At 32.5% G+C, this 26640-nt stretch overlaps 3 protein-coding genes and 1 long non-coding RNA gene across 5 annotated transcripts; 1 reads left to right on the plus strand and 3 right to left on the minus strand.

Moving 5' to 3' along the window:
- Positions 1 to 3589: 3589 nt before the first annotated feature.
- On the minus strand, positions 3590 to 4264 carry LOC125420492 (uncharacterized). Its single transcript, XR_007238819.2, has 2 exons — positions 4125 to 4264; positions 3590 to 3959 (listed from the first exon to the last, which is right to left on the minus strand). It is a non-coding gene; the product is annotated as an uncharacterized LOC125420492 (long non-coding RNA).
- Positions 3957 to 7908, plus strand: LOC125418161 (sorting nexin 2A). 2 transcript variants are annotated; one of them, XM_048467131.2, is made up of 5 exons: positions 3957 to 5042; positions 5436 to 5645; positions 5919 to 6179; positions 7436 to 7522; positions 7652 to 7908. In XM_048467131.2, the coding sequence occupies exons 1-5, from the start codon at positions 4074 to 4076 to the stop codon at positions 7730 to 7732; spliced, it is 1608 nt and encodes a 535-aa protein (XP_048323088.2). In that variant the 5' UTR covers positions 3957 to 4073; the 3' UTR covers positions 7733 to 7908. The 2 variants fall into 2 exon arrangements, with proteins under 2 accessions (XP_048323088.2, XP_048323087.2); XM_048467130.2 differs by having other exon boundaries at positions 7656 to 7908.
- A 520-nt stretch (positions 7909 to 8428) lies between these two features.
- Positions 8429 to 11741, minus strand: LOC125420491 (probably inactive leucine-rich repeat receptor-like protein kinase IMK2). The gene is made up of 2 exons (XM_048467129.2): positions 9348 to 11741; positions 8429 to 9242 (listed from the first exon to the last, which is right to left on the minus strand). The coding sequence occupies exons 1-2, from the start codon at positions 11359 to 11361 to the stop codon at positions 8629 to 8631; spliced, it is 2628 nt and encodes an 875-aa protein (XP_048323086.2). The 5' UTR covers positions 11362 to 11741; the 3' UTR covers positions 8429 to 8628.
- Positions 11742 to 16840: 5099 nt separating this feature from the next.
- On the minus strand, positions 16841 to 17966 carry LOC107413938 (PRA1 family protein B1). Its single transcript, XM_016022000.4, has one exon. It carries the CDS (start codon positions 17753 to 17755, stop codon positions 17111 to 17113), a length of 645 nt encoding a protein of 214 aa, XP_015877486.1. The 5' UTR covers positions 17756 to 17966; the 3' UTR covers positions 16841 to 17110.
- Positions 17967 to 26640: the final 8674 nt, after the last annotated feature.

The following is a 26640-nucleotide window of genomic DNA, read 5'->3' on the forward strand; positions in this document are numbered from 1 at the left end:
GTTTCAACTTTGGTGAAATCGTGTCTAACTCCTACGGTTCATTTGGTTAACTTTACAAATACTTGAGAAAATTTATATCCATCTTGTTTTCTAGTGGAAGAAATTAAAGCTTTGCTTTCTACTCATGGAAATCTGGTGTGCTTATTCAATTACAGAGAAACTAATGTTGTAGTGCCTAGTCTAGCTAACTAAGCAACTGTTTATCTTCTTATGAGCCCTAGTTGGAAGTTGGCCTCTCCTGGCTAAGTAATGTCCTTCAGGCTTATATGTGTAACTTTGATCTTAATTAATATATTTTTATGTTTTTCCAAAAAAAAAAAAAAAAAAACATATATATATATGTATATATATATATTTTTTTTGGTATGCTAATGGTTGGAGCGCATTTCAGGAGGAAGTGGGCCAACTTACTCTTCCAGCCCAATAAGTTATAGATAGACAAACCCTGATCCTCAGTGGTGGAGTAGTAATTACGACCCAGATTAGACCCAAATTCTCAGGCAGAAGGACCAGGTCCAGCTGCACCTATAGATCTGCAAATTAGGGCCCAAGTGAAACAATCCAACTTAAAAAGGGGGGAAAAAATTGTTTTTAAATTTTTTTTTAAACCCAAAGTACTTTATACATTCCAATATCTAAATTAAAATTACCAAAACACCCCTCTTGAATGCTTACATTATACCCACCCACCAGAGTTGCCGACCGTCGGCAACCATGTAAATCCTTCCTTAATAACATTTTATAATTAATTAAACAGAGGATAATCCATAACCTCAAAAAGTGGATGTAAGGGGTTTATCATCAAATCAACTTTATTTGTCAAATTTAATAAAATTTAATTCGATAAAATTTCAAATACTTCACTGCATATGAAGTGGCCCTAAAGGTTAGTTTTGGATTGTTATAGAATATAAGATCTACTAAAACAACCATTAGCTTTTCTATCAATCAAATAAGTGTTTGATAAATCATTATTTATTACAAATTTAAAATTTGAACATTGACAAATACTTGTTTCATTATTATAATTGTATATAATGAGCGAAATAGACATAAATAATACCTTTTGTTATATATTATTATGACTACCATATTTGTCTTTTTCACTTTAAAAAAAAAATAAAAAAAAATTGGTCATTTAATAATTAAAATTAATAACATGTTTACATATATATTTTTTTTCTCACCCCAATTACATTAACGTTAACTATATATATATATATATATATAGTTGGCAAATACAAAAATTATGTAGGACAATAAACACTTTAAAAATTGGAGAAATAAGATAGATGACAAATATTTAATTATAATAAAACAATAAACCAGGAAAATACTGTAAAATTAAAAATAAGAATTACAAAAATTTAAAAAACCTATAACCATGAGGAACATCCACCCAAAAAAAAAAAAAAAAAAGAATAAATATGAGGCATGTGATCTCACATTCATTTTAAAATAAATTCGCTCCCATTGGAGTAGGTGTTCCCGAAACATTTATCTTAAATTTGGTAACGTATCGTGTTGAACCATATTCATATCGTATTGTATCGTGTACGTATTAAATTTTCTTGACAGAAACACGACCATTAAATTTTTATGTTGAGATAACAAGGAATCATATGGCTACAACAACACTAGAGAAACATCTTTACTTTGTTGGGGACATCTAAAGTCCACAAAGAACGCCACCAAAACATGGTCCGGGAATCACTAGGTCCACTAATTGCATTGCCTGCACCAATCTTCCTAGCTTCCCAATAGCTTGTTTTGACAGTGTAAACACCTTTGCATCATATTTCCACGCAAAACGATACATATATATGGTTGTTTTCAAATTTATTACAAATAATTAAATACGCTAATTGTATTAATTTTAACATTAGATAATATCAACATGTGTTATACTAATGTTATAATTCGCTTTTCAATAAAAAATAAAAAATAATTTTTAAAAAGATAAATTTTTTATTTTTTCATTTTATATTTATGATTTTTATTTAAAAAATTGTATCCAATCCTATTTTATTTAAACTAAAACTTCAAAAAAATAAATATATATTTTTTTTACCTAAAATGAGGTCAAAAATAAAAATTTACAATAAAATTGAAATTTTTTTCTAATAAAAATATTTTTATTCGACCAAAAATTAAATAAAATTATTTATAGATCAATTATTAATAAAAATTTAATGGCCAAACCATATAAAAAAAATTTAGTCCAAGATAAAAAAACATTAGACCAAAAATAAAAATAATTTTTAATTTTTGTTTATTTTATTTTATTTTAAGAGGATGTTAGATTATCTATACTTACTTACAAATCACTGGATTATATTAAAAATAAGCAATAATAGAAAAATTAAAAATAGAATGAATTACTTTTGTGTAAAAAGATAATGATCTAAAAATAACAAAAATAAATTATTAGACCAAATAAAAATAATAATAAATTATTTTTATTTTTTATCTAACTTATTTTTATGGTTTGGTCGTAAAAAATTACTATAAAATTTTATTTTAAATTATTTTATTTAATTTTTAGTCTAATAAAAATATTTTTACTAGTGCAAAATTTTCAAATTTAGTTTAATTTTTATTTTTGTAATTTTTTTTATGGTTTAGGCCAAAAAAATCTTATTGATTTTTGGTCTAATAAAATTATTTTATTTAATTTTTAATCTGATAAAATTTTTTTTATCAGATCAAAAATTTTAATTCTATTTTTTTATTTTTGATCTGATTTTAGGTTAAAAAGATTTAATTTCTTTGAAGTTTTAATTTAAATAAAATAGGAATTGATATAAACTTCCATGTAAGAAAAATCATAAATATAAAATGAAAAAATACTAAATTTATTTTTTAAAATTTTTGTATTTTTTGTTAAAAAATAAATTATAATATCAGATGTCAACATACTATATCAGCTGATATCATATAATAGTAAAATCAATACTATTAATTAATTGAATTGATTTATAATAAATTTAAAACTTCAAGAATCAAAAAATTTTTGACCATTGATACCACCAAGGAGGTGTTGAACTCAAAAGTTCGTTGATGGACGAATGGTCCTAAAATTTGTTTCTTCTCAAATTTATGAGATTTTCCCTTTTGAGGACTTGTGTCTATTATTGTAGTTATTATGCATTAAAAACTTTAGTTATAGAACATAGATTTTATTCTGGGTAAAACCGATAAAATTGCTGCTTGCATAGCCAAATAATTTTTTGAAAGGTTATTAATGTAAATGGAAAATCATTTTATCGTCCAATATCTTACAACAAGAGTCTAAGCCTATGTCATGGATGACTCTCGAACAAATAAAAAATACAAAAATACAAAAAGGTGCAGGAATATCAAGCCGAAGCAAAAACTGCAATCTGGGCATCAGCTGGCCCAAATCCACTGCTGTTTAACCACACTTAGCAATGAATTAAGCCCAATGCAAATGGCCTAAAAAAAAGTTTATGAAACTGACTATTGACTATTGACTAGTTTATATTTTTTTTATATTTCCCAAAAAAAAAAAAAAAAATTCTCAACTCTCCATTTAGAAGGCTGGAAAAAAATAAGTAATAAATTGATCTTTAGCACAAATTTTCCTTTATATCTCTTTATTATAATGAAGCCAAAAACATTTTCAAACAACGTCTGAGAAACGCTTTCAGTACAGTAACAGCGTTTTGTGCACACCTGGCAGCTTGCGTGGCGGTATTTTACATTTATTATATTTGCGAACGGACCCCTCACTTTACGCCAAAATTAGACTAATCCCCTGTTCACAATTCCGATTTTTTACCGAGTCGACTCAGTTTCCCTCTCTCAACCCACTCGCTCGCTTGCCGTGTAATCCAATGCCGCCCCAACACTCCCATCTTCATCCGAATCTCTTCCTTCTTCTTCTTCTTCGCTTCTGCAACCCTTACCTATCGTCCTCGGCGCACGTTAGCCTCTTCCTTTATTTGTAGTTTTCCAAACAAACCGAATCACGAAGCAAAATTATTATTATTTTTTGAAACTTTTTGGTGAATAAGGGATAAACCCAAAAAAAAGAAAAAAAAAGAAGAAAAATGATGAGCCATGAGAATCATGGCGACGAAGATGCTTCTGGTTATGCTGACCTGCGCGAATCACGAGACGAAATGGAATCTCTCGCCCTCGACGATTCATCCAACGGCCCAGCATCGTCGTCGTCGTTGACGGACCGCCAGAGTCGTCGGACAGCTTTCAACTCCATCCTCGAACCCCCATCCTACGCCGAAGCCATTTTCACTTCCTTCGATTCGTCCTCATCCAACGGCTTCCACCGCAACCAGAACCTCCCCCCGAGACCCGACCCGTTTTCCCACTCCGACTTCTTGCGGATATGGGTTTCGGATCCGCGGAAGGAGCAAGAGCTTGCCGCCAATTCGCTTGTCCCTGGGGGAACCACTTACTACACGTACCTGATCACGACGAGGACCAATCTGCCCGAATACGGCGGACCCGGATCCGAATTCAGCGTCCGGAGGAGGTTCAAGGACGTCGTGACGTTATCGGACCGGTTGTCTGAATCGTACAGGGGTTTCTTCGTGCCGATTCGGCCCGATAAGAGTTTGGTGGATAGCCAAGTGATGCAGATGGGTCAGTTCGTGGAGCAGAGGAGGTCGGCATTGGAAAAGTACTTGAACAGGCTGGCTTCGCACCCGGCCGTACAGAAGAGCGAGGAGCTGAGAGTGTTCCTGGTCGTGAAAGGGAAGCTGCCATTGGCGAAGAGTATCGACGTGGCGTCGAGGATGCTGGACGGTGCCGTGAGGCTGCCGAAGCAGCTGCTGGGAGATGCGGCGGCGGCGGCGGCGGCGACGGTGGAAGCGAGCCAAGCTACGCAGCCGGCGAGGGGGGGCAGGGACTTGCTGAGGATGCTCAGGGAATTGAAACAGTCGGTCGCTAACGACTGGGGGAGGGTCAAGCCTCTGGTTGTAGAGGAAGATAAGGAGTTCTTGGAGAGGAAAGAATGGCTTGTTGAGTTTGAGCACCACCTCAGCAATATTTCTAAAGAGGTTTTTGGTTTTTTTTAATTCTGTGAAGAACTTTTAACTTTATTCTTGCTTTGGGTTTGTGTTCAAAGTTTATAGATAGGGAGTATTTGAAGGAAGATATAGCGTATAAGCGAATTGGGGCCACTAGAATCGTTTTGTTGGATTTGAGTATGACCCAACGTTTTCCTAATTTGACCGTTTGCTTTAATAAAAGGACCAATCTTTTTAAAATGGATCCAGTTCATGATGACAAATTCTGTAACTGAATCTTCTTGTAAACCTGAGGATGGAATAGTATGGTTATACTTTCTTATTTTGTGTATGTTAGTTGTGTTTTTCTCTGGGTATTGATTCTTTTGGTGATTGTTTTGTTTTTTTATTTTTTATTTTTTTGGTTTCTTTTTCTTTTTGCAGGCCGAGACTCTGGTTAAAGCTCAGCAAGACACTGGAGAGACAATGGGGGAGTTGGGTTTGGCGTTTGTAAAATTGACCAATTTTGAGACAGAGGAAGCTATTTTGGATTCTCAAAGAGTAAGAGCTACTGATATGAAAAATTTGGCTACTGCTGCTGTTAAGGCAAGTAGATTGTATCGGGAATTGAATGCGCAGACAGTCAAGCATTTGGTAAGTACCAGAACTTTCTCTATATGGATAAACTAACCATATATGTCTTAATCTAGCTAGTACATAAAGCTTTTCAAAATGTCAAAAGCTTTCAAAGAAGTATCTGTTTAGTCCTTATGCGATGCAACTTTTTTAATGGAATTGCAGGATAAAATATATATATATATATATATATATATATATATATATATATATATATTTGTTATTTTCAGTACACCATCAAAGGACAAGCTTTGTATGTGACTTAACATGGTGTTTAAAAATTATTTTCAGGATAAGCTACATGAATATTTAGGGGTAATGTTAGCAGCCAATGGTGCATTTTCAGACAGATCAAGTGCTTTACTAACAGTTCAGACTCTTTCGTCAGATTTAGTTTCCTTGCAATCTAGGATTGAGAAGCTTGAAGCTGCCTCATCGAAAATATTTGGTGGAGATAGATCAAGGATGCGCAAAATAGAGGACTTAAAAGAAACTGCTAGAGTTACTGAGGATGCAAAATCTTGTGCAGTCAGAGAATATGAACGGATCAAGGTAAGAGCTTTCTTCACGGCAATCTGCTGAAGCACAAACTTATGCTATATGGTTTTCCTACTCTATTTTGAGGTTCATATTAATGAAACTACGGTTCTTTGGAGTTTGGGTAACTTGCTAGTTTTGTCCTGGAAAGCTGTAATGTGGTGCTAGACTTAGTTTCTGTTCCACATATTTGGAGACGATTATGCCAGACTTAGTTTCTGTTCCACATATTTAGAGATGATTATGCCATTCTCTCTTGCTTTCAGCTTAACATTTTACAGTGTGGAAAAAAGTGAAAAGGATAAAGGAAAATGCAATTCTTAATAGAGATAATAATGTTTAATCTTAAATCTCACTGCATTTGCCCTTCCAAAAGGGTGAACCAAAATTGATAAGTTCATGAAACAAAAGCACACATATGGTGAACCAAAACTGATAAGTTCACGAAGCAAAAACACACATGTGATAGATATGAGCTTCCACAATGACGTAGGAGCGTTCATCACTATATATGGAACTTTCTGAAATCTGGTCAAGATTCAAATTCGATTTACTATATCATATGTAATAGTGTGTATTTTACATAGCCTTGCATGTTTACATGTTTGTTTTGTATCCTGACCTAAGATTAGGGGTGATGGGAGAGGAAGGAGATCTAAAAATGTGAATTTCTATGATTGGATTATATACGCAGAGGGTGGTAAGCCTCTTCTAGTTTTGAGTAAGGGACTAAAAGAAGACTAGAAAGCAACCATGTTGCTGTTAAGTTTGAGTTTAGATATTACTATCTCTATCGTTTTAGATACCCTCTGTATCAATGTTACCATTGAGATTCGAGGTTCACATACTTGTTAATGGAGCTTTAATCCATAAGCTTGCTACTCTTATTAATGGAGCTTTAATCCATAAGCTTGCTACTCTTGTTCATTCTCTCTATTAATACAATCTTTCCATTTCCATATCTACATTTGACCTTGTATGTATATGGGGAATTGAAATATTCTCTCCCAATTTATTTTATTCATTCTGCTTATCTTGCCAACTCTGTAGTTATTTTCTTAGTATCAACAAGAACCTTCAAATGCTTAGAATTTTTTAGTAAATCATTTTTGGTTATGTTTCCTGTATGTTGTATGCATATATATGTTTTTTCTTGTTGCGATCTGAGTTTTGTTTTTATTTTGCACCTGAACTGGAACATGCAAAAACCATCATCTTTAGTAATGAGAAGAATACATACGAATGATAAGTATGTTTGGAAACAAATGCAGGACAATAACAGGGATGAGCTTGAAAGGTTTGACAAAGAGAGGCATATTGACTTCATGGACATGTTGAAAGGATTTGTCCTTAATCAGGTTTTTTATTTTACTTTATTTTATTTTCTATATCCATTCCCCACACCCACGTCCCCACCCCCCAAGACTCTCTTTTATAGTTTGGTCTATGCATGATAACAATTATGCTTACTAATGCATTTTAAGCAGGCAGGTTACGCCGAGAAGATGGCAAATGCGTGGGAGAATCTCGCAGAGGAAACTATCAGATATGCTAGAGATGGCAGCTGAAAATTTTGGCTTTGAACTTTTGTTTTCATAATTTTCCATTCAGCTTTCTTTGTATCTAACTTACGAAACGCAGGATAAAAAATTCACATCCCATTGGTTGTACATTCAACAAGTTTTATCACACAATCAATTAGATTAGGCTATACTAATACAAATCTTAATGCTCTTGTGTTACTCATCTCTTTTCCTTGTAATGGGAAAGTTCCTTTTTTTTTTTTTTTTTTTCAGTTGGGCAAGTAGGCCAACCCAAACCAAGCCACTAGGCCTGCATAATATTCCAATTATCAAAAAAAGGCCTGCATAATGTGCTAACAGAAGAAAGAAGAAGAAAACGACACGAAGTTGTCCCAGTAGAAGTACTTTTGGCCTTCTGAGAAAGCCATTGGAAAAAATGGGACAAAATTGTCCCGGTTGAGACCGCTTGTCTGATTTACTTCATTCTCAATTCTCAATCATAATTATTGCTTTTATTTGTCGTCTTGCTTTGTTAGTTTCCCTACTCGACGGAGTTTCCCATGCAATTTTGTCTACAATAAAAGCTGCCCCAGCTCCAATAAAAGCTGAGATATTAATCCTACCGACACCATTGTAATGAGAAGAACAATCATTTACACAAACTTTCAGACGAAAGATGTACTGTGAATGGGTAACCAAAATTGAATCTTTCTGCTAGCTTTAGAACCTCGAACAAAATCATACTAAAACACACTTTTAAAAAAAGATTAGAAAGAAAACATGTATTTACAGCAAGATCACTAATGTGATCTAATCTAAAACGAAACAAAACTAATACTGAAGAATGAAAGAATCATTAACTAGTTTCTCTTCCTCCTAAATACTTGTTCTACATCCGAAATACAGAGCCCAAACATCTGGAATCCATTTTTCTTTTTTCCTCATTCACTAGTTGAGGGAACTCCTGCTCCATCATCACCAGAACTGGGTGCTGTTTCAGGTCTAATCTCTTCTAGTTGCTGAAGAACCTGTTGGACTTCTGGTCTTGCTGATGGTGAAGGATCAACACAATGCAAAGCCAGTTTTAGCGTGTTTAGTAATTCATCGCCTATACTTGATGCATCCCTCATCAACTCCACGTCGAAAACTTCGTTCGTCCACTCTTCTTTAACAATGGAAGCAACCCACTGAGGCAAATCCACACCGTTCATCGCCTCACCAGGAGATTTCCCTGTCAGCAGCTCCAATATGATGACCCCAAGGCTGTAAACATCTGTTTTTGTGCTGGCCTTTTTCAACTTTGAGAGCTCCGGTGCACGGTAACCCAGTGCTCCAGCAGTTGCTATCACATTAGAATTGGCTGCAGCAGTCATCAGCCTGGAGAGACCAAAATCTGCAATTCTAGCATTTGTATGTTCATCAAGAAGGATATTGCTTGATGTGAGATTTCCATGTATGATGTTCTCATTAGAATGGAGGTAGAATAAGCCCCTAGTCATTCCCTGAGCTATTCGCATTCTTGTTGGCCAAGCGATTGGAGTGTCAGGTCCTCGAGCTGAAGAAAAATGGAAAAATAAAAAAAGTTATTAGCTTTTCACTACATACAAATGTAGAGAGTATGAAATACATTTACAAGGGACTTTTTATGCATTGTGCTTACCATGGAGAAATGCTGCGAGACTCCCTTTTGGCATGTAATCGAAAACAAGCAGTTTCTCTCCTTTAGGACCCATGTAATAGGCTCTCAAAGCAAGAAGGTTTGGGTGTCTGATTTTGCCTAGCATATTGACTTCTGTCTCGAATTCCCTTTGGCTTTTAGTGATTTTTTCTCTCAGTCTCTTCACTGCAACTTGATGTCCATCTTCTAGTGTGGCTTTATATACAGTTCCATAAGTGCTTTTCCCCATAATCTCAGCTGTTGCACACAAAAGATCATCTGCTGTGAAGACGATTGGTCCATCAAAATGGACTAGTTTTCCTCCAGCCTCTCCACCTGATTCTACTTCACCAGCAACTGGCGGAACCCCCTTTTCGGTCCTTGCAGTAGCGGCTCCTCCTCTTCCGGCGGTCTGACCATTCTTTGAATTTGATGAAGTTCTTTTTCTTAACAAGCACCATAACAATATGCAACAAATTACAAGCAGAACTACAAGGAGAGCTCCTGCTGCAATGAGAATTATGTCTTTCGTGCTTAGTTTGTGGCGACGATGGTGTTTCGATATCTCAGAAGGTGGACGTATGACACTTTGAGAAGGTGCTTGAGAAGGGCATGGAGCTGAACCACTATATCCACAAAGCTGAATATTCCCCACAAAAGAGCTTGAATTGAACTTTTGGGAAAGACGAGTGGGAACAGAACCTGAGAGGTTGTTGTAAGAGACATTGAGGAGATTAAGATTTGATAAATCAGCAACAGAAGCAGGAATTCCTTCACTGAGATTGTTGTGAGACAAATCAAGCTGTGTAAGTTTGGAAATGTTTCCAACTGATGCAGGGATTGGACCCACAAATTGGTTTCCCTTCAGGTTGAGAACAGAAAGGTTATGCAGTCTCCCAATTTCTTCTGGGATTGGGTTATCAAGTTTGTTCCTTTCCAGGTTCAAAACAACAAGTGAGGATAAATTAAAAAGACCTGAAGCCAAGCTTCCATTAATGGCATTGTTTGAAAAATCCAAAGTTGTAAGCCTAGAAAGACTACCTATTTCATTAGGTATTACTCCATTAAACTGGTTATTGCTTAGAGAAAGCTCTTGGAGCTCCCTTAACCTGCCTAAAGAAGCAGGAATGGTTCCTGAGAGGAAATTGTGATCAAGGGTTAGGGACTGAAGACGAGATACCCCCCAAGAGTCCAAAATGGGACCAGAGAGATTGTTGTGTTGGAGAGCAAGAAAGGAGAGGGAATGAGAGCTAGTGAGACTAAGTGGGATAGAACCAGAAAACGAATTGAAGCTAAGGCTGAGTCTGAAAAGCTTGGTAGAGTTTACAAGACTAGGTGGGATAGACCCCGTGAGTGAATTGTTACTGAGATCAAGGGTCTGCAGCAAAGGACTGAAACCTAATGAAGGAGGGACAGAACCTGAAAACCGATTGTTGAAAAGTTGAACACCTCTGAGGTTGGGAAGATAGCCTAATGAGGAAGGAATCGAACCGCCAATGAGATTGTCATGGAGGCTTAGCTTTCGAAGAGCCTGAAGTTGGCCGATCTTCTCTGAGAGTCGGCCACCAAGTCCCTTCCATGGAAGCTGGATTACAATGACCTGTCCCTGAGCACACTTGATTCCAACCCAGCCGCCAGAGCAAGCTCCATAACCACTGCCATTCCAGCTCCTCAAGAACCCTTTTGGGTCATCCAATTCATTTTTGAATGCTTCAAGTGCTTCATAATCAGCTTCTGTGACAACTACACCGTCCCAAATCTGGCTTGAAACAGGCTGAAAAACCCAAATCAGTAGCAGAAGAAATACCAATAGTTGGTTGTGGGTTAAACACTGAGAAATCTTCCATTTTTCTTTCTTTTTATCCGAAATGCGGTGCCAATCTGCCTCTCTTTGCATCGTAAAGCGAAGAATGTCAAAAGGGTAGTTGTAGAATCTCTCTAAAACTTTGTTTTTGTTCTCTATAACCATTAGCAAAAAACACAAAAAATGAAATTGAAGAAAAAGAAGAAAGAACATCTATATTGGTTTTCCCTATTTTTTTCCTCTCTCAAGCTAGTTTTGCTTGAGTTATTGCTTAATAAGAGGCAAGGAAGGGTGCATTTCAAAATTAAAGAGAAAGAAAATGTGGAATGAAACAGGAGCAAAAATCACTTGGGAGATTAAGTAGCTGAGACTCAGAGGTGGGGTTACTGTGACTGTGATAGAGCACGTGGGTATGCCTCTAAGAGAGAGAGAGAGAGAGAGAGAGAGAGAGAGAGAGAGAGAATCTTGTATTGGGAGAGAGAAATTGTCAGGAAGGAGCATTAAGATGCAGGAGCTCTTTCTTCTTACAATGTCTAACGGCTAGTTTTTTTCTCTATTAATTTTATTTTCTCATTCTCAATGCACTGCAATCTATCAATTTTTCTTTTTTCTTTTTTTTTTTTTAACCTTTTGAACAATCACTGATCTGACGGTCATGGGTGGGTTGAATCCCGGGTCCTTTTTATTACCCACCCGCTCCTCCCAACGGCTATCTTTTTCAAACGGGTCCCACTGGGAAGCATCGACTGCAATCGACCGGGACCCAGTAAGTTTGTTTGGACCATAGTGCCCCGACTACTAAAGACCCTATTTGGACTAGAACTCGTAAAAGGCTATCAGAAATACGAGGTTAAAAGTGACATGTCATTTGTCTTATTCTTAAAAGCAAAAACAACTATAAATTCCAGACAAAGTGGTGATGATTACGTGTTTTCGAAGGGTGGGTCCCATTTGGACATACACACCGTTGGATGTCATCGTATGGGCTTTTGCGAGTGCTCAGTAATGGCAGAATATGGTGTCGAAGAAGAAAGAGGTGTTAAAGCTTTTCTGATGACTAAGGAGGAGGAGGAGTTCATAAAAGTTTGAAAGGTGGGGATTTTAGGTATTGGCCAATGGGCAATGGCCATTTCCTTTTTTGTCTTTTTTTTTCTTTGTCAATAATGACCATTTCCCATCGAAGTCGAAAAGGGTCCTCATCATCATGTTTATGTGATCGAAACAGCCGTTCTTATGGTGTGGTCCATAGAAAGAGTTTAATATATTGGTTTGGTTCAAATTTAAGTGGAAAAAAAAAAAAAAAAGAAACTCAGGTGAAAATAGCAATTTTTCCCACAAAATTAAATAATGTATCTGTATTGTTTACAACCTGAAAACAATTTTTACATGGTTTAGTAAATTTGTTGTATTTTGAAATTTCAGAAATATTACAAATTAATTGATTTATTATAAATAGTTGGGTTAATATCATTTTATTCCAATAAGTTAAATTTAATTAGATTAGTTTTATCAAAAATTCAATTAGAAATCTAATTAGATTAGTTTTATCAAAAATTCAATTAGACATCTTTTGTTTAAAAAACAATTATCTACCTGTCGTTTTATAAAATTTTCATCTACTTTCTCTACTATTATATTCGTATCCATATCCTTTGGACTATAATTAATATTTTTAAAATTAGAGGTGATATTATTGAAATAAATACAAATTTTAGTAGGAAATATTATTTAATTAAGTAATATTTATATATATATATATATATTATAATTTAAAATATCAAAACTTTTTGTAAAATTTATTCAAAATTTTTATTTTTTGAACACATCGAAAGGATATTTACCTTTCAAGTGAAAATGAATATAATTTCTATAATATTAATTGAAATTTATGATATTTTTTTATAAAATCTATGAAAATTTTCAATATAATATCCACATCAAATTTTTCACAATTTAATTTAAAAATCTATAATTTTTATAAATTTTTTTGAAATTTTCATAAATTTTAATAGTAATTTTGAAAATATCTATAATTTTTTGTTAAATTTTTTTTTATCAAAAATGTTTGAAAATATTATTGATGTTTAGTATATTTTTTTGCAAAATTAATATTATTGATTTTTTTTTACCTTTAATTGTCTTCCAATAATTAGGCAAATAAAAAAAATCACATTTGACAAACAATATCCAAAATTATATTGATAAGTCTATCTATTATATTTTTTAAAAAAATTAATATCACAAGTTATAAATTTACCTATCTATTATTAATTTTTTTTACAATAATAAATTTAATATTTGTATAAATATTATAAAGTAAAATAAAATTAAAAAATAGTCAAAAATTGAAAGATATGTAGGAAGTATATATCCTATATCCTGCAAACTAAGGTTCAAAATTTCAATATCGATGGTATTTAATATATGCAAACTTTCTTAAAAATTTATATCAATGTTATATTAATAATTATATACAAAATTATCAAGAAGATGTATCTTTTAGTAATTATTTTTTATATTTTACATTTTAAAATGAGAATAAGTAAGATATTAATAATTCTAAGCCATTCAGAAATTTTTTATAGTATTGAAATGATATTTATAAAATATAATATAATTAAAATAATTGTTTTGTATATCTTACTTATTAAATAATTTTATCAAATATATATATATTTTTGGCGCATTTTTTAATAATAATATATTTTTAACTATTAATACTTATTATAAATTAATTAATTAAAAAAAATATAATATTCATTCAATATTTTTGTAATTTTAATAGTCAATTATTACACCATGAAAACCTGATGATCATGGTGATAAAAATGTATTCAGCAGTCTTGGAAGAACTCGTAAAATAAAAAAATAAAAAAATAAATTGGAAAGGGCTTCACAATCTCAAGGTGGAAAGGGTTGGCATGAAAGATTCAAACACAAAGGAAAGTGTACCATTTGACGGGAAAACAAATGGGGAGATAATGCTTAGAAACAATACAATGATGTTGGGGCACCCGAAAAATTCAAAGGCAACCCAAGAAGCTTATAGGAATGATTGATATAGAATTAGGGACCTTGGAATTAGACACCCAGATAGAGCACAGGACATCATCGTTTGTGGAGGAGAAGCAATTAGCACATTTAAAATGGAGCCACTATTACTGAGTAAGGTATTAAAAGCTGTTGTTATGGGGAAAACAATTGTTTGGGAAAAAGTCCTTGTGCATTTGTGAAGTTGAAAGAATAGTGTTTCTTATGCATGGAGAATTTGCCTGCTGCTTATAGATTTCCTATGATGTAATATTTAGGTATTTTCCCATCAACTCCATCCGTGTCTGATTCTTCTATAACATGCAAAACCATAATTCTTCTTCTCTATTGACGTCCCATATAGCCCATGTTTCAGAAGTTTCGATACACATGCACAACAAATGCCAAGTTTAACAACTAAAACACACAGAATAAACGATGCAAAATTCAAAAATTAGGAAGTAAAATGTCACCAACCCCAGAGGTCGGGGGTATTGGCGCAAAAAATCCAAAGGAAAATTGTCGAAAAGATAAGATGATTCGGTATGCGAAACCTAGAATCCAATCTTCAATCAACATTTTGCTTATTGGATTCGCTGCAAGAGTCCTCCTTTTGTACACCTAATGAGAACGAATTTGGTTTGTGTTTACCGAATTAATTAAATTAGTTCGATTTTCATATAGCAATGTCGTTACAATGTTTGTTACACTCGGAGTTGTAAGTATCGGAGTTTAATCGATCTTCTGGCGCGCGCGCGCACACACACACACACACACATATATATATATATATGTATTAAATTTCTTTGGTGTCTACATTTTATGTCTCATTATAATGTACACATTCGTACACTATGCACAGGTACTATTACTAGGGACCGAAATTTAGTTGCTTTTTCTAAAATTCATTCAATATTTATATACTATACACGTATTATTCAATTTTTCAATTTCTAAGTTACGAAACTTTTTCTTACTTAAAAGGATGGTAATGACATTTTGTTAAAAGGTATATTCAGAATAATAAAACACCATTAAAAGTGTGGTAGGATAAGTAAATCTTGTAATGTGGTTAGACTTAGAGCCACTCAGTTTTCAACGTGACCAACATAAAATTACATTAGTCACCAAAGCGAGAGAAAAGAAACAACGCTCTGATATTGACTAGTGCTGCTTTAGACTTAAGTGGAGTGTCGTGTCATTCCCGCTTCTCCCATCCCATAAAAGATGAGACATAGAAGAATGGTTTACACACTAGTACTACCACTATCAATTTTGACAAGAAACCAATCCCTTCTGTATCAAAATTTTCATGCATATGTGTACCAAACAAGCAAGTCCTACCAGATCATTTGGAACTCAAAAGAAGAAAACTAAATTATAAAAATTCTATCTAAACATCAACTCTGTTTGAAGTCAACATGAACAGTATCAACCTCTCATGATCTCATTCTAACTATCAACTCTTTCTGAATTTTCACCTCAAACCCACATGAGAAAATAATTCAGGTATAAATAGTGTACGGAGCAACTTCAGCATCTGCTAAACTAGGAACTTCGACGTCCCACCCAGAATTTTACCTTAAAGGTTCACATGTAATAGAACCAATCGGAAAAGGGCAATGCTAGGCACCAAATTTTTTTACCAAAATTTTGGTAACCAAAATGACATACTGACAAACAAACCGTTTTACATACACATGCCACAAAATGGGACAACTCAGTTTCCACAGTTTCCACATTACAGTTATCTCAAAGAAGAAGAAAAGAACATTTCTAGAAGAATGTAAGTTACAATTTTTTTAATTACAGATCAAAGATCCAGAACTTGTTACTGCACCAAATATAATAGCAACTACTTTCATTCAATAGCCAAAACAATCACTTAGGAATCACTTGGGAACGAGAAAGAACTTTCCAATAACATCATGGGAAAGGGAAAACTTCTTAAGATGCAAAACCAACAAGACGAATTGAAAATGCTCGTGTGTCAGATTAGAATCTGCAGAGCTTCAAGTTAAGTAACAAATAGAAAAAAGCAGCCTACCCTATCAATTAAAGATCAAATGACATATGAATGTGCAAAAAAAGCATCCAGAAAGAAAAGTGTAGATATGCAAATTAAAAACGAGTCATAAGACATATTATGCTTGAGCCTCTGAACCTTACAAAGGCAGACAAAAGGGTGGAAAATGAGACAAACAAAAACTATTTTTCTGGGCATCAAGAACACGGGAATAAGAACCAAAATTTGCAAAACCTAAACAAGATGTTTTAGAATTGGACAAGACTGCAAAGTAGCCAGCCAATTATACACATCTAAAACCCATCAAGGAAAGTAGCACCACAACATATATATATATTTTAATATCAAGATCACAAGTCAAATGTAAATTATAAATTATGGTAAGTAATGCCTCAAAGCAACAAGGGTCTCATATAGCATCAGCATTATCTCTTTCTTTCTCAAGTACATCCAAAGTAACCGAAGCTTACGATGCGCTTCAAGAAGTCATTCAACCACCTCAAATGGCCGAATTAAACAGGCAAATCTAACACAGATTGCGAATATAATTAAAAATTGGATAGTTTAAGCACATCAGAACCTCGAGAGTAATAACTAGAACAAGAAAGTAATACCAAATTGTAATCCCATAAAGAATGAATATAACGTAGAACTAAATCCATCACTAGAAAGAAATGTTTTACAACTTAGCAAAATTAGTTCACAGCAAATCTACGTAAAACCCTAGCTTTTGCTCCCAAAAAAACCCCCCCAAAACAAATCAATCTTCCTTCTTTTTTCACCAAGAAGATAATAAGAATAATCAATCGCATAGACTAAAAAAAAAGAAAAAGAGTACAACAAAGCTTCGCTCTGACAAACCTCGAAGAAGCCATCAGCGAGGCACGTGCTCGGCCGGACATCTCACTACACACGCGCGGCGACGGAAGGAGCGGCGGCTGAGGCAGCGCCGCCGAGGAACGAGAGCAAACCGACATTAGACGGCTCTTGATCGTCGAGGAACAGGTCCTCGGGAACTCTGAACGCACCGTGAGCGCAGACGATAGCGAATCCGATCAAGAGCGCCGAGATGAGGAGCGATCCAACGCTGGAGACGAACACGACGATGACGGTCAAGAGGACCAATCCGACCAGCGTTTCGGCATCGGAGAACGTGCGGCCGAGGATGACCAGAGGCTGATCGGATGGCCGGAAAAGGTAGAGGAAAGACCAGGCACCGAGGAGAGAAAGAAGGATGAGGAGAGAGAAAGGATGGGTGAGGAGCGAGAGAGCGAGAACGACGGCGAGTAGAGTCACGTAGTTGACACGGAAGTAGGAGAAGTTCTTCCGGATCCGAGAGTAGGCTTCGGAGAGCGACAGAGGCCTGACCATGGCGCTCCGATCGAGGAGTTCAGACCACGGGCGGCGATGAGAGAAGCCATTGCGGACAGACGAAGAGAGCCGTGAGATGAACGCACGGAAAGCGGGCGTGGCGATGGGTGGCTGTGATTGGGGACCTGTAGTAGTAGTGGATTGGGGATTCGAGATTGGGGGTGTCGGTGGGGAGGCCATGGATGGCGGGTGGGATTTCGCAGTGGTGGCGCGTGGGATTTTGAAATTGACTCTTCCTTGGGGTCGCGAAAAGATTGGGGGGTGTAGAGAGCTGGGAAATGGGAGAGAATTTAGTTACCGATTAATTATTGTAAAAGGATGTGGTGGTGGTGGGGATACCACTTTTAAATGGACGGTTTCGATGCTGACCTTATAAAATTGATGGTCGGTGTAGATCAAGCAAGTTTTATATGCATGCTGTGACCGGAAGCTCCTTTACTAAATAGTTTCCATTTGGTGTACTTTACAGGTAGGTATTTTGGTAATGAGTTTTGACATGGACCTGTTATGGAGAGGGACACGCTATGTCGTTATATAGGCTGCTCTATTAAAAACAATTTAATAATAATAATAAAAAAAGGATTTTAATTAACCTTCAAAAACTTGAATTAACCACCATGTGGATTCCACATATATTTTATAGAAATGATGTGCTATTGTTAAAACGAATTGTTATATAAAAGTTACATATGATTTTTTTTTATAAGATTTTCCGTAAGATCCTTACCTTATTAAACTAGCTATAATTCCTTCATATATATATATATATATACATACATATATATATATATGGAATTTTTTTTTTCTTTATAAATGCTGATTGTTTTTATCAATTCTTAAGTGCTGAAGTGCAATAATATATATATATATATATTCTTTTTTTTTTTTTTTGCGTAATATGTAAAATATCATGTTTCAACCTAAGAAAACAAACGACAATAATTGATAATTTGGCAGTATGCCTGATAATTTGGCAGTATGCTTGTAATTAAATTGCTAGGTTAGTGCATGCAACTCGATCTTTATGTGAAATCAAGACCATTAACAATAATAGAAAAAAAAAAAAAAAAAGACCATTAACAATCGTATGAATAATACATGATTTGAAATTAATATAAAAATATGAAATAAAATACATAAAAACTTTATTCATATGGGATGTTTCTACTATCAGGTTCGTGATGGGAATAGATTTTATTCAAAAAAATGAAAAAAATTATAGTCATTGAATTTAAATTGTAAGACATGGACGATTTATATTTAAAATTTTCTCATATGAGAAAAATTGCCAAAATTCTTTTCCAGCTCGACACCACGGCTCCCACTCGACAAAGAGGATGCTTAACCAAACTGTTAAAGTAAATTAGTAAATCCGAGTGCGGTCAAAGTTGTATTAAAGAAAACCTTCTATCCCATGTCCTGCTATCTTGTCCCCATATATATAAATAGTGCTTCTTCCATGACCTTGGCTTGAGCCAGCAACTGAACTCTCTTCTTTCCAGATGGATGTGTCGAAAAATAATTTCTTAGTAAAAGAGTACGTCACCACCGTCACCCCTTCCCAACTTCTCATACACCTGTCTCTAGGATCATATCCAGCATATGCCATCAACAGCAGCCCTGTGTAATTCGCTTCCATTTCATTCCTAATTAAATCACAACAAATGAAAGATTACGGAAAAAGTTTAGTCTAAGACTAAGTAATAAATGCATGGGGGTTGACTAAAAAGAAGGGAACATTAAGAAAATTGGCTAAATATGATCCTTATAATTTAGAATGCTTTCACTTAAATTAAAGATTAACCCCTATGAAAAAAATAAAAAAATAGATTTTTAGCAATGATTTTTTTTAAAAATATCATCAAAAAAAAGAAAAGCCAATATTTTTATAGAAAAGCATCAGCTATTATATAGGTTTTTAGCGATGTTTTTTTAAAAAAAAGATCATTAAAACGTTTATAATAATTTACATTTTTACAGAAAAGCATTGACTTTTTTTTTTTTTGGTGATAATTTTCTGAAAATCATTGCTAAAAATCTATTTTTATTATTTTTTATTTTAAAAATTGGATTATGAGGCTAGGGAATTGAATTTTAACCATCCATAAGTGATGGAAAAAAATGTTTAGAATATTTGGAGAGGTTAGGAAGATATGGAGGTGAAGAAAGAATGAGAAAGAAAGAGAAGGAATAAAACCTTAAAAAAAAATTTCAGCACCAATGTTTTGTTGTAAACTTTTCATTTGGTGGGGCTTTTATCAATTCTATTGCTTCTTCATTTAATTGCATGGTTAGGAAATGTTAGGCACACATGAATAAATGCATGAGGCTTGAATTCAACAGGTTCAGGCATGGATTAGGAGGGTGGGCATGCCTGGTTTGAAATGTTGAAGACTGGGGAGTTTGAATTCCGTGGTGTTCTTGCTGCCAACAGCAAGAAATGAACCTTGCTATTCTATATGTATATTGCTTTTATTCTTGTTGCCAAAGTGCTTCAATTACTGCTGAGCGGAAAATGAATTTTGGCAATTTTTCTTATACGAGAGAATTTTAAATCTAAATCATCTGTACTTTGCAATTTAAATCCAATGACCATAATTTTTTTCTATGTTTTTGGATCAGATCCATTCTCATAAGGTCGGACTTGATAATAGACACCCCCTACTCATATGTATACAAAGCACGCATGTTTTGACGGAGTAGAGTAATCCATGTGGATTTATATTTTTAACTGTGAGTAGATACAGTTGACAGCCAATATATGATATATCTTCTTTTTTATATAAATTATTATTTTCATCTATTTAATTAGTAATTGTTCCTAAGGATAAAATAAGATTATTAATCTTTTTTTTCTTCTTCTTCATACATATGGGTTGCTTAGTTAACTTTTAGTGCTTATATATATAAGAGAAGTACCTAGCTATAGAGGCTATTAATTAAGTTTTTTTTAGGCTCACGTGTATATAAAAGTAAATGTTCCATACAAAAATGTTGTGGACTCTAGAATTATCGATGAGGATGTAACCTTTTATCAAAGTCATTTGAGCTTGAAGGATAATCTATATGTAATATTTAGACCCATTGTCAAACTTTTCCTTGATACGTTATAGGGAACAGGAGAGAACAAATTGATCGACAGACCATGATCTCCTAGCATGACATATATATATACATGCATGAGCCAAATTTCAAAGGTCAAGTATCTATAGAACTTGCACCTTTCATGTCAGACTGTTTCTAAAATAGAATAAGGTGTCATTGACCAACATACCTAATCCTTGATCTTCTATATAAATCAGAGTCTTTATTTTCCTTCAAATGTATTATATATATATGTATATATATGTACATTGACTCCTTAGATTTTCAAAATTTTTTATGAACATATATATTAAATGTACAAATACAAGGAATCATTAATATAGGATTCTGGATTAGAAGATAAAATCTAAAAGTTTAATATTGACCATAAAATCTTGAGTTTAACATTAACCGATGCATCCAAATGTTTTAGAAAAGAAAAATGAAAAAAAATGCTTTTAAAATACCTAGGTGTCTGGTTTCCGTGAATGTCAGTGAAAATTGAAGAGAAACCCTGATGGAATTGCAAAATCGGATGATATACACGATATTGGTAGTGGTGAATTTCCAGTGAAAGTTTTTATGTTTGTTCCCTTTATGAGGAAGAAGAATTTCAATCAACCCAAAATTCTAATAAATTAACAACCCCAATGAATTCCAATTAATGAACCTTTAATCTATTTGACTCACTGTTACAGCATACTCGAACTGGACGGAGAGGGGAAGAAAATGACATCGAGTTGATAATATTCGTATTTGAAATTTGTGGTTCATAATATTCATATGTCAAATTTGGGTGACAGAAGTCATGGAGGAGATCACTTTTTATTTGTTATTATTATTTTTTCAATTAAAATTAAATCTTAATGAGATTCAACTTGTCAATAGTAAAAGTATGGATTTATCTTTGGTTTATATATATAAAAATAATTATCATGTTAGAATATTTTCACTTCAATTACAAAATTAGAATATATTGCAAATAATAGAATTAAATCAATTTAGATTGATTTAGTGTTTGTTTGGTAAAGTTTTTTTTTTTTGCCCAAAAGTTATTTTGGTCCAAAAATTAAAGTGTTTGATAATAATGCTTAACCAAAAAATTAGTTGTTTAAACTAAGAAAAACTTAAATTTTGAACTTTTTTAATTTTTTTTTAAAATTTCTGTGGAAAATCTAATTAGTATATAATGCAGTTTTTAAATTGACAATTAAATTACTTATGAACTTTTTCATAAAAGTTATTTTTAAAAAATATTTATTACACAAAACTTTACATACAAAAATTCTATTTTTATCGGCTATAATAAACGAACACTTATATTATAGGGTGGGTATTGTTCTCTTTAATTAGTTTTGAACTTTTTTACAAACCAAATTAAACCATTTAAAAAAAAAACAAACCTAATTGAATTGACCATCATGTTTTAGCTTTGGTCCAATATTGTATTTTTATTAATTTTTTATTTCTTTTAAAATTTATTATTTTGTAATAATTTAAATTTAATATTATTAATTTCTTAGATAAGATAATTTAAAACATAAAAGTATAATTAATTATAATAAAAATATAAAATCATATAGTTATATATATATTCTATTCATTTTGGTTGGGGTTATCTAAACTAACCAATTAAATTAAAAACCAAACCAATTCAATTAAATTGGTTTTTCTAATTTGTATTATATTTTAATTTTATAAAATCAAAATATTCTGTAGTTAAAAATATTTATGTATGAATATACATATATATATATATATATATATATGATTTCAGTCCATCATTAAAAAGAGGATATCAACAACATTTCAACCCCTCTCGAAGACCATATGTTAAAGGAATATTTTTTTCCTTTTTGTTTCTTTTTTGTTTGTTGGGGAGGGGGGGTTGTTTAATAATAAACAATAAACATGACTCAGCAAAACAAAATATATATATAGTATACCGTTGTTAAATCATCAGTTCGTGGCATCACGGCAAATGATAAGAATGACTCCTTAATCAATAATTTGAATCTGAAAATCTAGTTCCTCAAGTGATTATTTTAGAAGTTATCACAAATTAATAGATTTTCAGTATAAAAGGGGAACTCAATTTCCTTGTATAAAATATGGCATGTTTGTATATATATATATAAAATCTAGCTGAGTATGTAGCGTGTAAAAGTCTGTTAGGCATGGATTCGGCACTTTCTTCAAGTCGAAGGAAAAGGTACGTGTCATATTGAGGTTTGTGGCTTTAAAAAAAAAAAAAAAACACAAATAAGTCACTCTGCTCCATTCCCATCAATCAGAGTCAAAAGGCGGCTTATATACGCTGGGAGCACATATTCACATGAGATCTACGTAATACACACATGTATATGAAAATTATATGGTGAGGATGGTTCATATGAGAACCGTAATATTAGTGATAATTTTTTATAGTATTAATGATAATTTTTTATAAAATCGTCACCAAAATTATGAAAAATCATCACCAATACTGTGGTCTGCATGAAAACCGTCCGCATAATAGATGGATTGTACATGTATATATCAATATATATGAGTCCGTGATTTATTTATGGTGCAAGGTTCGTATGTTTTTGTAAATTTCAACATTGACGATCATTTTTCTTATGTATACACTATTTCGATATGAAAGTGTAGTAGAAAATACTAACATTACAAATTTAACAATTATTAATAATATTTTTTCTTATTTATTTTGTGGGTGTGTATATATATATATATGTGTGCATGATAATTAAGTTAGGCTAATCGGTAATTGAAAGGCTCTGAGGAGGTTGCTTCTTCCAACAAGAAATGAGTTAATACTTGTGCGACTTTCTTATCCAACGAAATATGAGTTAATAACAAACGCATGATGTAAAGTTAGACCAACTCGTTTGTTTTTTCACTTGTGCGATTTTCTTATAATTAATTGTGACTAGTTGTGCATTTGATATTTTCGTTAAGAACATGCATGCATGGTAACCCGAAAGCATGCTTAAAAGGCCACGTAGATTGGTGGATTTTAGCATGCGTACGCCTTCATTTTAACATATAGGTATAGAACCACATCCACATGTACCAATTTTTAGCCAAACAAAATTTAGCACATCGATGTCACGGTTAAATAGATATTACTTGATACTCAACTAGTCCAATGTCCAAATCAACTTTAACTCTCTCTATATTTTGCTTTTCTAAATATCGAATACTTCTACTTTTTGAAGTTTAGTAGTACCTATCAATATTTCGTACCAATTAATTATTAATGGAATTATTGCAAGTTTACCCCGGTAGCAACCAGTTGGCTTAAGTTATCTATTTCTATTTATGGATATTTGAACCATATTTCAGATATGCATATGATTAAGTATATAATTAGGAAAAGTTTTGAGCAATTTTTTTCATAATTGGAAATGTTCTAGTGAAGTTAATATGTTTCCCTTTTTAAGAAAATAATAATGTGGGCGGTTAAGATTAAATGGTTGGGAATCATAAAAATAGAAAGTTTTTCTGACAATTCGGATCTTTCTCTACAAGTTAATTACAGGGTATGGTAAAATTTTTACAAATAATATTAAAGATACTATTTAATCTATCAAAATATCCAGCTTATATTCAATTATGTATATATATATTTTATAAATTCACTTGTTTATATCTAAATTATATTAATATATATTAATTAAAAAAATAATAATACATGTACTGTTATGATATTTTGGCTGATTATTAGATGATACTTGAGTTACTCATTTTTTTTCATAAAAAAAAAAGGTATGATTGATTTTTGCACTGCTGAAACGCTTAGATATGCCTATGAGTTACTAAGCAAAAAGCAAAAAGGAGAATGGACTAGCCAGCATCTAATGTAATTTGCAACTAAAATATTGTATCCTATATCAATATGCATTTTGTTAACGAATCTATTCGCACGACCTTATATATATAAGTTTGTAAATACTTTAATAAAGTTTACTGCTTTCGTTTTCTATATATGTACGAGGCCTATATATGCTTAGATTGCAGGTTGTCAACTGGTTTAATTGATAGCCATTCTTATTTTGCAGCTAGAGGCAATTAAATTAATGGAAATCTAGCTGTATATTAACAATCTCAAAGTGACTCTGATGTAGGGGTCTAACAATCACATACAAACACAATAATTAATTTAATTTAATTTAATTTAGTCAACAAGTGTCCTTTTCCCATTCGGCCAATATAGGACGTAACATAAATAATCAAAATTAATTAATTCAAAACAGTAACTCTATATATTCCTACACCTATTCGATTCGTATACTTATTCTATATATAAGCAATTATATAAAGTTATTGCTTCTTTGTCCATTTCGAGTTTAAATCCCCCCGTTTTGAGGAAGAAAAAAAATTATTTCATGATTGGTGCACTATATTCCAATCCTCAAAAATCAAACTATATATTAAATCATCCATTGTCTCTGCAATTAATGAAAAAAGTTATCCTTCATGAAATGATCTCTACTTAGGCTACTCATTCAATGCATCACGTGCGGTACTATTCGCATTAATGCTACCTAATGACTTTTATAATCTTTTTTTAATGAAATAATTACTTTTATAAATTAATCATATTTTGCTTATAAATATAAATCTTTTTTCTTATTTGAAGTTCACCTATTGTCATACGTTAAGTGTTCATTTGGTATGCTGATGAAGCAGAGTTTTTATTTATAGAAATTATGAAAATGAATTTTTACTAAAAAGCCAATAAATATTTGGTTGTAAATAAAAAATTGTATTAAATATTTATTAGGTTTTCTATATAAATTAAAAAATAATTTTTTTTTAAATTTAAAATTGAAACTTCTCTATAACAGTTTAAAAAATTATTATTATTATTATTTTTTTATGAAAAGGTGCTTGTTAACTATTATCAAATATCTATACTTATTGACAAAATGGTTTTTGGCCATCGAATATAGCTTTTGAACAAAAAAAAACCTTGCCAAACACATCCTAAATCTTGATGAGTTTATGATCTTGTTTTTAAGCCACATGTAATATGTGTTGATATTTTGTAAATTGTAAACCACTCGGTCTCCACTTTAACTAAAAAGGAGGAATTTTCCTTTGTCTTGCAACCAAATTATAATTTCTTTTAATTAGCGAGGTTGTAGTTGGATAAGCACTAGCTAGCTTATAGGTAAATTAAGATCATTTTTTCTTCCTAGTTTGTATTCATATGGGTGGTTATAGTTTTAACATAAATGCTACACACATCAAATTATTATTTACCAATTGATATGATAGGGAAAATAGTAAATATGTTATTATTTTACCAGTGATGTTATAGGTACTAAAATATTTATAAAATAATATATGTTAAGATATTATTGGTTGATATATTCATATAACCTAAATATAGATGAGTGAACCTTTAAATAAAAAAATAAATCAATTAAATATTATTACATCATATGTTATGTTATTTACTCCACAAATTTGGTGAATATTTTAATAAATCCGGTATTATTGTTATTTTTATTGATTAAAAACATAATATAAACTAAATATAAATAAAAAAATAAATGAAATTCAACACAAGCCAATTAAATAACAGGAGTATTGACTAGTAGCTAGGGAAGTTGTTAAACATTATTGTTGATAAATAATGGCGCATCATTTTGGTAAATTTCTTTCCTTCATTTTATGAAATTTATTTTGACAAATCACTTCGTAAATAGCATCTATCTATGTATAAAATTATTGTAGTATTTTAAGTTAGGATAAGAGTGAGGATGATTAATTATCTCTGTAGAATCCGTTAACATGAAAATTTTTCCTAGTCCGTCCAATATTCGAATAGTTGGTTGCTATCAAGCAATATTTGCTTTTATCCCTCTCATCTTAGCCATAATCACCAAATGCTTTTTCTTGCACAACTTTTCCATCTACAATATTCTGTTCACCTAAAGTTACCAACAATAATTTGCTTTTTAGCTTTT

Source organism: Ziziphus jujuba, chromosome 8, assembly GCF_031755915.1.
Source record: "Ziziphus jujuba cultivar Dongzao chromosome 8, ASM3175591v1".
In the NCBI taxonomy this organism is placed as follows: Eukaryota; Viridiplantae; Streptophyta; class Magnoliopsida; order Rosales; family Rhamnaceae; genus Ziziphus; species Ziziphus jujuba.

Coding starts and splice junctions, on each gene's coding strand:
- LOC125418161 (XM_048467130.2), top strand. CDS start 4,074: ATGATGAGCCATGAGAATCATGGCGACGAAGATGCTTCTGGTTATGCT. Junction 5,043..5,435: donor TCAGCAATATTTCTAAAGAG/GTTTTTGGTTTT, acceptor TTCTTTTTGCAG/GCCGAGACTCTGGTTAAAGC. Junction 7,523..7,655: donor AAGGATTTGTCCTTAATCAG/GTTTTTTATTTT, acceptor TTAAGCAGGCAG/GTTACGCCGAGAAGATGGCA.
- LOC125420491 (XM_048467129.2), bottom strand. CDS start 11,361: ATGTTCTTTCTTCTTTTTCTTCAATTTCATTTTTTGTGTTTTTTGCTA. Junction 9,243..9,347: donor TCTCGCAGCATTTCTCCATG/GTAAGCACAATG, acceptor ATTTTTCTTCAG/CTCGAGGACCTGACACTCCA.
- LOC107413938 (XM_016022000.4), bottom strand. CDS start 17,755: ATGGCCTCCCCACCGACACCCCCAATCTCGAATCCCCAATCCACTACT.